The sequence below is a fragment of the Eurypyga helias genome, unplaced genomic scaffold, assembly GCF_000690775.1.
Source record: "Eurypyga helias isolate BGI_N326 unplaced genomic scaffold, ASM69077v1 Scaffold52422, whole genome shotgun sequence".
NCBI lineage: Eukaryota > Metazoa > Chordata > Aves > Eurypygiformes > Eurypygidae > Eurypyga > Eurypyga helias.
The window spans coordinates 831-12,411 of NW_010238950.1; the positions used below are offsets into that span (position 1 = coordinate 831).

The 11,581-nt window shown below is 50.8% G+C and overlaps 1 protein-coding gene across 2 annotated transcripts; it reads right to left on the reverse strand.

Moving 5' to 3' along the window:
• Positions 1 to 708: 708 nt before the first annotated feature.
• Positions 709 to 11,044, reverse strand: PFKFB2 (6-phosphofructo-2-kinase/fructose-2,6-biphosphatase 2). Of its 2 annotated transcripts, XM_010147972.1 has the most exons (16): positions 10,924 to 11,041; positions 10,706 to 10,802; positions 10,238 to 10,304; positions 10,010 to 10,084; positions 9,814 to 9,870; positions 9,199 to 9,323; positions 8,629 to 8,836; positions 8,297 to 8,443; positions 7,615 to 7,719; positions 6,832 to 6,961; positions 5,972 to 6,034; positions 4,973 to 5,046; positions 4,144 to 4,151; positions 3,168 to 3,357; positions 1,414 to 1,436; positions 709 to 766 (listed from the first exon to the last, which is right to left on the reverse strand). In XM_010147972.1, exons 1-16 carry the CDS (start codon positions 11,033 to 11,035, stop codon positions 709 to 711), a joined length of 1,539 nt encoding a protein of 512 aa, XP_010146274.1. In that variant the 5' UTR covers positions 11,036 to 11,041. The 2 variants fall into 2 exon arrangements, with proteins under 2 accessions (XP_010146274.1, XP_010146275.1); XM_010147973.1 differs by lacking the exon at positions 4,144 to 4,151 and having other exon boundaries at positions 3,168 to 3,359; positions 10,924 to 11,044.
• Positions 11,045 to 11,581: the final 537 nt, after the last annotated feature.

Here is an 11,581-nt window from a genome sequence, read left to right on the forward strand (position 1 = left end):
AGCCACGGCAGCGAGACCTGTGCCCCATCACCACAGGGACCACCCTGTTGCACCCAGACCTGAATCACCTCTTAACACCCAACACCTGGAAACCAGACCAGCTACAACTTGGCTTTCTTTGCACTAAATCCAGCTCTCCCTTTTGATGCCAGAGCACCAGGAGCGAGAGGATTTTCCCAAAGCCCCAGGGCAGAGGCAAGGAAGGAGCAGAGCTTTGCTGAGAGCAATCGCAGGTCACCCACAACCCCAGCAGCCCATGTGCAGCGACCCGAAGCCCCCAAGAACACAGCTTATACCATCTCTGAGCCCACCCCTTGTCACCAACACCCTCCCAAAGATGGGTGGAAGCAGACGGATGCTGGGGGTCACCCCGGTGCACGGGGACGAGGATGCAGCATGGGTGCTGCAGGAGCCATGTGCCTTCCAGGAGCCGCCCCGCGCAGGGACCAGCTGTGCCATGCATCCAGGTGCCCAGATGCTGCACCTAATCTGCAAAAAAGCTTTTACAAGACAAAACCACGAGCGCTGCACGGACCACAGAAGGCAAAACACCTGACAAGCCAAGTGAGGGGTTGCAGCAGGGTCTGCCACAGCCACCAGCAGAACAGGGGTGTGGGGACAGGCCACAGGGACGGTGGGAGGACAGCAAAGTGAGGGCATCTTGGGCCTTTCTGCGTGGCGTGGCAGCCACAGTTTCACTCAAGCCCCTTACTCAGAGGCGGAGAGGGAAGCCAAGGTCTCGCAGGTGATGCTAGCTGATGGCTCCCTGGAGAGGGGGGATAGAGAAGGACGTGTTCTCCCCTCGGGTGGGAAAAACACAATCCTGCACTCTGCCTCCATTCAAAGATGCCTCCAAGGGGCTGTAACAGGGAGAACTCTGTGACAACTGCCGCCACACAGAAAGGTTTACCCACCCAGCTGCTTTCCAAGCACGCGCTAACTCCCCCAGCTCCACCCAGTCACAGGGTGCTGGGGCTGAGCAGCACTGCTCCCATCCAGGCTGTGATCCAACAACTCCTGCAAAATCCCTGCAATAAATAACATCCACCCCAGGCGGAGAGGAGATGGAAGCGGGACCTGCTCAGTACAAGCTACGTGGCTCAGCCTGGCAGCACCAGTGCGGAGCCATCCCACATCCCAGTCCAGGGACAGAGCAAGCTCGGGGTGAAATGCGCTTCTGCAGCCAGCTCCAAGACGAGCTGCTGCCCCTATAGATCAATGGGCTCAGTCTGGTAACATGTTCCTCCCCCACCAAGGTCCCCCTTAAGGACAGGTTATTATAGAGCAAAAGACTTCCTACTGCTCCACACGTTTGGCTTTTCCCAAAGCAGTTTCCATGCAATGTTAATCAAGAGACGTCCTACTTACTAAGCCGAGAGAGAGTACATACAAGCTGCTCTCAGCGGTACTCACAGGCAAGCATTTCCCCCTTGAGGCTGCAAAGGAAAAAGAAACAGCACAGGATAGCTCATAGTGCTTTCAAAGGAGACCGATAAACAGTAAAAGCAGCAAAGCCAATGAGGAAAGGAGTGAAGCAATGCCAGGGATTTCACGTTAGGGAGCGCAGGGCAGGCTTGGATCACGGCAGGAGCTGACACAAGGCACGGACACTGCGTGTCACAGCGCCCAGCCACCTCCTCCACTGCTGCCCATCGCACGGGCTCCATTCAGGCGAGAGGTGCCAGGACAGCACGATGCCCTACCACCTGCACCGCCCCGAGCCCAGGGATTCCAAGTGCTCCTTCATCTTGGAGCTGCCAGCGCTTCCACATTACGATTAGGAAGGGTACAACTGCTGACAGGGAGCAGGCAGAGTGGGGATCCCCATCCTGGGGACACTCACAGATTAAACCTGGGCCAGTCAGGGTCCTCTCCAGCTGAGACCCTTCATCCCAAACTGCTGCGGGCCAAACCCAACCCAGCGCAAAGCACTGTCTGGTTCACTTCCCACCAGAGCCCGGGGATTCTGGGATGTCTAAGCCTCGTGCTCTTCACTGAGTAAGAAAACAGCAGCAATGTTCACCTGTGCTGGCATCACCTCTTGCTTTACTCTGGCCACTTACTCTGCCAGCGGGAAGGAGGAGAACAAGAAGCTGGGCTCACTGAAGAGCTTGGAAAACATTAACCTCCAAAGTACCCAAGATTACTACGGGACATCAGGAAGGAATTCTTCCCGCAGAGGGTGGGGAGGCACTGGGACAGGTTGCCCAGAGAAGCTGTGGATGCCCCATCCCTGGAAGTGTCCAAGGCCAGGCTGGATGAGGCTTGGAGCAACCTGGTCCAGTGGAAGGTGTCCCTGCCCATGGCAGGGGGTGGGACTGGGTGGGCTTTAAGGTCCCTTCCAGCCCAACCCGTTCTGTGATTATTTTATTTCCAAACAGCTTTGGTAACGACGGCTGTCTCTGCACAAGAAGCCAGCTAAGACCTCCCCCGAGTCCCCCACGTGCCTCCTTTCTGCCCCACAGGATGGGCAGCAGCATGCAGCCTGCTCTGCCTGCGCCCTCCCAGGCACACAGAAACTCCTAATTTAGCAGAGAAACAATTTTAAATGATCAAAAGAAACCCATGAGGCTGAGGATCTCACAGGGAAGAGGACCTACGTGCTTTTAAGCCTAAAAAAACACCAAGCACCAAAAGCCAAGCTGCTTTAATCTGGGCACCCAAAGAGCCCAAACTCTGCTCAATGAGCTGCTGACGGGATCTGCAGGGACACAGGCACCGAAGAAATCACAGACATAAAGATTTCCTACCCAGTCGCTCTGGGGCTAGAGCAACACTTGCCAGCACTATCATATGAGGACAAAGAGGGTATTTGTAACTCTTTTGAATTGGGTTTTTGCCAGAAAGCAAGATAATATGCAGAATTAACCACCCTATCAAACACCTACTGCACTGATGGAAACTCGCCTGCATGGAGCCTGATTTTGGAAAGCCTTTGGCAACACAATTCTGGTTTAGTGGGGCAAATTCTGGGTTTGGGGAGGGAGGAGTGTGGACAGGTTGTACTGGGATTTTATTTTCTTCTTTTATTTAAGGGAATCTAATCCAGAATGATATTCATGCAGGAATAAAGACGGCATTCAAGACCCTGGGAAGAGTCTGTATCAGAGGGGACCACCGACCGCCGCGGGTGATGGTGAGGAGGGGGAGCACAGAGAAGGTACCACCTGGACACCGACCTCCAGCTGTGGCCGGTCAGCCCCTTCTCGAGCTTCCAGGGATGGGAAAGGCCCCAGCAGGTCGAGAGGTTTGCTCCCAACGCTGTAATGTCGTGGGCGCTTTACCGTGTCCGCGCTGGCCCGCGGCGTAAAGCTGTTTCTTCTCATCCTTACAGGGGTTTGGCTGGCGGGAAGGTTGCTCTGATCCCAGATGGAGGGTTATCGCAAGGAACGAGAAGGGGAATCACAGTTTAAAACCACAACACGCACCTCCAGCACCCCCACCCGCAGGCACCCCAGAGCTCCCGGCAGCCGGGGCGGCTCAGTGAACCCCACATCGGTCTGTGCTGGCTCAGCTGCTCCGTGCCTTCCCTGGTTAGCACCAGGAAATGACCCACTTTGCCGGATAATCTGGCTTAGAGTCCCCTGAAAAGTCTGTTATTTAGCAGTTTTACTTCCTTTTGGGTTTTTTTTTGCTTAGGTGGCTTTGTTAAGGTTTTTGGTTTGGGTTTTATTTTCCTTTTTTTTCTCCCTGCAATCATTTTAGGGAGAAAAAAATACAATAACCAAATAGAAAACTTCCCCTTATTTGTGTTTCTTCTCTCCCAAAGCATCAGCATTACCCAAGGACAGCACAGAACAACAGAAACATCCTCCGATTCCTCCGAGCAGGCAACAACCATTTCACTGCAGGCATCACATGGGAGTCGCAAAGCGATCAACGCCCAACTGGAAATCTCCAGCATGGGACCAGCCACAAAAATCTTGCCAAAATATCCTCAGTTTAGCATTTTGCAGTTGGATTTAGCCCCGCAAACCCTCCAGCCGCAGATCAGGTTCCACCCCCTGTTTGAGTCCCTCGGCGCAGGGGACAACAAAAATATAACCACGTCCCACGCGATCAGCCAAAAGCTCTTTGTAAGATCCAAAACCAAGAGGTAGCTAAAAGCCTAAATGTACCAAAAGAACTTAAGACTCGATGAACTTAGATTTCTTGTGAGCTAGCATTCCCTAATAGACCAGTCCCTCTGCAAAGCCACGTTTGCAACAGCGAGCACCTAAAATAGCAGCCACTTCCATGGATTTAGTGCACAGTTACGTGTTTTGCTGAACAAGGTGGATGGCTGGTTATCTAAGTCATGGAAGAAGCAGGATTTCACAAATAAAGCTCAAGTCAAGCGTTTTCACTGCTGCTATAAGAAGATGCCCAGCACAAGGGAGGGAAACTGGACCTGTCTCCTGCTCTGATATATACAAAATTTAGGAGCACCACAGTCTTGCCTGGCACGAAATACTTGTAAAACACACACGAAATCTGCAGAGACAAGGGAAAAACCTTCACTCCTCCCAGGTGCCAGCCCCCCTCAAGGGCTGCAATGCTGCTGAGAGCCCCCAGAAGCCTGCCCCAGAGCCCAGCCTTACCCCCTCTGCAGCTTCAGCACAGGAAACCAACCCCAAGGCAATGAGAAAAATTCACTTCAAACACCTGGGCAAGTCTTTTTGACATTATCACAATTAACACAAACTAGCACCAACAACAAATACTTAACTAAAAACTGGGAACAAGACCTGGAATTGAAAACATCCTAGATTTGTTCATTCTGCTTCTTAAAACAGCTCTTAAAAGTATCTGCCCCTGGCCTGGGAAGCACACTAATAAATTCAACCTACAGCTAACTCTACTCGTGGGAACTGTTTCTGCAGCAAGACTTTCTTGTCACTGAAAGCAATCAGCGACTTCTAGCTGGTATTTTGAAGCATTTCAGCTTAGTTACTTATTTTTGAAATAGCCAGAGCTGCGCAGCAAAACTTACAGAGTTCAGAGAGGGTTTGTCACGGTGGGTGTTCACTGCTTCCACGTTCAGGGTAATCGTCTCCACTTTACAACCTTTACCAAGAAAGAGAAGTTTGTATGAGGAAAGGTAATTTATTAAATAACCAATTAAAAAAATACTGAAAACAGCATGGAAAGTGAACAGGAATAAATTTGCTATTTTTTTAAAAAATAAGACAGCTTGTAAATAAACAGTTCACCACATTAATTTTTGAGGAATTTTATACTTGAATTAATTTCTGGCTTTGACCTGCATGGCAGAGGTGCAGCCCTACGTTTCAGCTGACTACAGGTCTATACAGAAAGGCCATTTCATAGAATCATGGAATGGTTTAGGTTGGAATGGACCTTAAAGACCATCTAGTTCCAACCCCTTGCCATGGGCAGGGCCACCGTCCACCAGACCAGGTTGCTCCAAGCCTCATCCAGCCTGGCCTTGGACACTTCCAGGGATGGGGCATCCACAGCTTCTCTGGGCAACCTGTCCCAGTGCCTCCCCACCCTCCACGGGAAGAATTCCTTCCTGATGTCCCATCTCAATCTACCTATTTCCATTTAAACCCGTTACCCCTTGTCCTGTCACTACAGACCCTTGGAAAAAGTCCCCCCCAGCTTCCTTGTAGCCCCTTCAGGTACTGGAAGGCTACAATAAGGTCTCCCCAGAGCCTCCTCTTTCTAACCAACTGCACCCCAAATCCAAGTTCAGAGGCATAAATGAGCTTCTTCACCAACAGGTAAACTCCACCATCGTCACTCGTTTAAGAGAGGCCAGGGGAGAACAGCCCTGCACCCACACACCTCCTCTCCCACTGTCTCCTCCAGCCTGTCCCACTCCCCAGGACTGTATTTCAATATACATTAAAAGCACACCACCAGACGCTCTTACAGCGAGCCTGGCTGCTGCTGCCCATGGACACAAACTTGCCCATCAGATTCATACACAAAATCCTGGGAAAAAACCCCAAATGACACTATTTACCGTAGGCAACAGGCGTGAGCTTGAGGATGGTGTGGAGGGGGCAGCGCAGGTAGGGCAGCTCATCTAGGAGAGAGGCAGGAGTTACGGGGGGCACAACGCTGTCTCATCAGCCACCCCCCTCCCCACCGGCTTCGGGTGGGACCCTTCCCATCGCAAACATCGGACACTGCCCACACAAGTGCCTGGTGCCCACGCAGATGGGGCTGCAGCCACCCCAGACCCCTCCTCCACCCTCCCCAACCCCACAGCAGCAGGATGGGACTGTCCCCACCATTTCCAAGGCACGGGGCCAGCCAGAGGAAACCTCTCCAGCAGCATATGGGTGGGAGAGCGCTGCAGCAACAGGCGCCTGAGGAGTTTTATTTTAAACCTTATTACAAGTTTATTAACTTATCAATAAGTTTTACTCCAGTGCCACTCACTGGAGCTTCAGAAAGGAGCCGGCAGCAGAGTGGAACTAGCATGCCATGCAAGGGATCGGCATTTCCCAGAGACACAGCACTGCTGCCAACCCTTCACAGGCCACTGATGCATCAAAAGACTTTCTTTGCATTAAAAAAATCATCTCCTTGAGATGATGTAAATGCTACTGGTGGAAACAGCTCCAGAAACAAGAGCTGAGCAGAAAACTGGCAGTGCACAATCTGCATTTCTCGCAGAAAGAGCTTCTTGCAAAGCTCTGTGCACCACTGAAGCGCAGTGGTTAAGGTATTTTTTGAAATGTTTTCCTTATTTCTTTTTTTAAGCAGCGCTTCCGTTGCGAAAAATCAAAACAGTCATTACAAGTCACCCTCCCAAAAGCTCTGTACAGGAAGCAGTGAGAGAAGCCAGCCCTTAACATCATACATCTATTTTTGTACCTGCACTCTTGTCAAGAAAATAAGCCAACAGGCACCTCATAACTGCCTGGTGGGAGATAACAAGGACGTTGCCTTGCCGTTCTAGCTCCATAATTACCGGCTCCAGGCGCTGGACCAAGTCCTGGTAGGACTGAAAAACAAAACAGGAATTTTTCAAGGGGTTTTGTAAACAGAGGCTTAAAGCAGAAGTAGCAATTAACACAGCTTCACGTCCAGGAAAATATCAGTTAAAGTATCAAAATGCGGAAGTTATGGATGACCTGGAAAATACGGGGGGAAAATAAGCAAACAGCAGAAGGTGAAATTTAATGTCAGCAACCCTCAGATTCCAGGAGGATTGAGATTACTGGTAACTCTTAACGAGTGCAGTAAGAAAAACAAAATAGTAAATTATACATTTCAACAAGGTTGTGAAGTAAAACCAGAAAGGACTCCACACCACACCCACAAACATTTTCTTTCCAAGATGGGTTTTGTTTTTTTTTCCATAGTGACAATTCAGGCTTTGGCCAAACGAGTGGGATGCAGAAACCCCTGTGTCCCAGCAGAGCACCAAGGCACATGGTAAGTGGCTCAATTAATAGGGCTGAAAGGCATCACTTACACACCACAGCAAAGGAAATCAATAAACCTTTCCTCTGAGAACTGGGGATCCTAATGTTTTCAGTTTCTCATACAAATATTGGCAGAAAAAGGCAAAATTAAGTGAAGTAACTCAGTTCTACACCTATGTATTTGTTTTACGTATACTGTAGCTTATTGTCATTCCTTAAGGGTCCTCACCTCTCCTCCAGGATAGCGATAAAGGTATTTCTCTTGATCCCTCAAGGCAAACTCATCAGGGTACTTGGCTTCAATTTCTGCATAGGTCATTTCTTCACATACCCCCTGAGGGAAGAAGAACCCGTTACACCACACTTGGTTCCAACAGTGGTACAACCACACAACAAAAGCAGGTGGCCGAGACCAGTAATCCCTTTCTTTACATGCTGAAAACTTTAGGTACCATATCCGACACAGCCACACGCTCAGCATTTGTGCACCACACATCCAGGGTGGTTTGAAGAGGTCGGGCTTTTGGTTTTATTTCCAAACCCTTGTTTGCCGGGAATGAAAACGAGCGTTCACTTCCACAGCAACAACCTTGCAATTGCTTCTGCCTGAAAGAATCAGAGTGGGAGCAATAACCTTTGCCCACTCGGGACGGTGTGGCAAATTCCTGGGATATTCAGTGTTACTTTCTTTCTCCACACCAGCTGGATATGTTCACAGCAAGGTCTGGCAGCTCCAGGCATCGTCAGCCCTGTACCAAACCATCCTAAACCTCATGATGATGGCCAAGTACATTTTACACGGATAGGATTATAAATAAACAGGAAATAGTCAAGTTCATCATGATGAATTTCTTTTTACACATTCTTTTCCATCTAGAAAAGCTGAAGGCCTCAACCAGCTTTTCACTCACAGCATCGATCTCATTGAGAATCTTCCACTGTTCGTACGTGACCCCCAGGGACTCGGCCGTCTGGATCGTCCTTTTCAGCTGGCTCGTCCACACCTTCAGATCAACAATTTCCTGCTCTTCGATGAACTTCTTCAGCGCCTGAGCAAACTGGAAAGAAACATCAGGGGAGGTCAGGAGGGACCAGGAACCGCCGCCGCCGTTAAAAACATCATTTCAAGGGCTGTGGCTGTTGCGGGGCTGCCCCTCGCAGGAGTCGGATGCGGAGCCCGGCTCTGACCCTGGTCACGCAACACTTTACAACTACAGCAACCCGGGTGCTGCCAAACACATACCTGCTTCCCGCGCGGTGACAGACCAGAATCCCCACCAATCTTGCCAACAAGATTATATTCACTCTCACCATGTCGGCAAAGGTAGATGGTACGCGGCTGGACATGAATGTTCATTAGGTAATAGACGATTTTACTCTGGATGTAATCTTGGACTCTGTTTACTAGGAACCGCTGTCCCACATTGATCACTTTAATGAAGGAAAGATCTCTGGAGTCAACATAAAATAAGAACACCCACACGACTGGTTTTAAAAATGAAGCATGTGCATCTGCGGGTGTAATCTAACTATTTATCCTCTAGTAAAGGCATCAGCACTACCACTGGGTCACTCCAGCAGACAGAAGAGACCCTGCACTGCCTTGCTTAAACAAGGAGCTGCATTACACTGCAGTACACTAGAGAAAAGTCCCTTCAAATCACCGAGGGCACCACCTTCACAGAGCAATTGTGCTCTGGGGAAGCAGAGGCTGCAGCAGACACGTTGCAGCATCCTGAGACAGAGAACAGCAGCGACAAAGCAAAGCAGCTCATGTGTGCAAGGACAAAATGCACCCCAGGGCTTTGCTTACTTGTCGTACGCGTCGGGATCAAGAGGCTGGTAAGTGACCTTGTAGCACTCAATCCTCTTCAGGAAATCATCCATCACGTTCTCCCTGTTTCTCTCCGGGTAGTCGGGGCTGGAAACTTTCACCTCCTGATCAACAGACAGCGGCGCTTTGTGAGAGTTAAGCAAACTCGACACGGAGCAAAAGCAACGCTGAATAACATTATTCTTCCATTTCAAAACAAACGAGCATTGTTTAATGCTGCTCTGTGGAAAAACCTGCTCCAGGAGAGGAAACAAAGGGCGTCTCTGAAGGTGCTGCAGCGCTTGGCCCTGCGACAGCCCCAGCTGTTTGTATTACCCGGCCTGCGAGTCACTCACTGCCTGCCTTCCCCTGACAAGAACACACGCTTCAAGGTCAAACACCTCAGCTTCATTGGATTTCCACGTTCTCACACAAGTGACTGCATCTCTAGCTTCTGTAAACCTGCAAACCTGAGCTGCTTATTTCCAAGGTGAAACACAAGAGCACAGGCATTTGCCGACACTGCTGTAAGCTACTGTAGCTGGTGACTGGCACTGAGCACCCAAGCTCCCACGGCAGGCACTAGCAGCTGAGCCTGGAAAACATGGCACGCACCAGGATATTGGCAGCAATGACTTCTGGATCGTCACAGACGGACTCCACGAAGAACACCTACAAAGAAGGCAAGGAAGCACGTTTCAGGGGGTCAAGATCTCTACCCTGAACCAAAACTAGAGAGCTCCTGCCCAAGGGAGCAGTAATGCCCCTCGGTGCAACAACTCCAACTACAAATTAAATTCAGGAGCACTACCTTGAAAGCATTTTCTTTAGCAAAATTTAAGATCAGGTCCCGTCTTTCTCGGGTTGTGTTGGTTGCATCGAACACCTACCAGAAAAGGAGTAAGGAGCAATGAGCAAGTTTATCTAAGGCTTTGAAACCAGCCCCAAATCATCTGGGGTTCCAGTCAGGTCCCCAGATACCCAGGGCAGCTTTCAACTACACAGATACAAAACCACACTTAGTCCAGAAAAGCCTTACAGCTATTTGCCCGCACTCCTCCAAGAGATACGCCTTCACATCTTCAAGAGCCACTAAGGCGCATCGTCTGCGGGAGAGAAACGGGTATCGTCAGAGCTGATGTGAAGTGTAAAGACATCAAGGCTTTGGAACCACTGGGGAGAGACTGAAATGCCTTCTCTCTGCCCATGGAGCACCTGCCCCTGCATCTTTCTAGAAGCTGTGGAGGGTCTGCAGAGATCACAAGGCATCCATATCTATAGCCTACTTCATTCACCACCGGGCATTCACAGCCACTGCTCTTTGTGCCAGCCCGAAGACAACCATGACACCCCCAGGCACAGCCCCTCTGGCAGGATCCCTGCACTACCTCCTCCCCTGGCCTCACAGGCATTAAATGCTATTTTCTGCTCCTCAAATGCAGAGGTTGCCAAGAGCCGAGACTAACCAGATTGCCACGGATCAGCTGGGCTCCCGACGCAGACTTACTTTCGGATTTCCATGGCTTCTTTGTTATCGTGCCTGAAGAAGTCATAGGACTTGTAGGACTTCACCGCTTCCCGACGGTACACCCCTAAATTAAACACTTCACACACAAAAGACAAGCGCGTGAGACTGACGGCACTTTGCAGACAGACCTCACAGCGCTTTCGGCCAAGGGCAGAGCCAGCCCCGCACCGGGGCGAGCCGGCAGCCCCCGCACACACCTTTGGTGGGCACCCCAATCCAGTTGAGGTAGCGGGTGAGCTTCTTGGACACGTAGGTCTTGCCGCGTGCGGGCAGGCCAATCATCACGATCAGCGTCGGGGAGTTGGTCATGTAGGAAGCCCATGCTGCCAAGAAAACCCAAACCCCAGGAGCATCAGCAGCATGGCCAAGCAACGGGGAGTGAAGAGCGAGTCCCAAGCCAGAGCTCTCTCCCATCTCCCAGACGGACAAACCGCTGCTGTGCATCTCCTAACGGGTTCATAATCATGTCCTCGCAGCTAATTAACCGCTGTGAGTGGTGGCTGGACCTCCCTGCGGTCTCCCGGGCGTTAGCTAATGAGGCAGCTGAGCAACCGTTCTGCCTAATGGGACTAATAGGCATCTTTTAGAGTTAAAAATATTTACCGAGCAGGCAGGAGCTGTCAAGGGCATCACAAAGATGCTTTTAACAAAACAGTCACGTTCTCCCTGCACACAGGCGATGCAGGCTCGGAAAACACCCGGGGAGAGGCGGGTTTGGGGCAAAGCAACGCCGGGTGGCTGCAGCATCCCGAGGTTCCAGACACCGGAGGATAAGGGGGAGCGGCGCCGGGCACCGGCGGAAGGGGAAAGCCAGCGCATCCCTGCGGGACGGGCACCGCGCACCCACGCGGGACC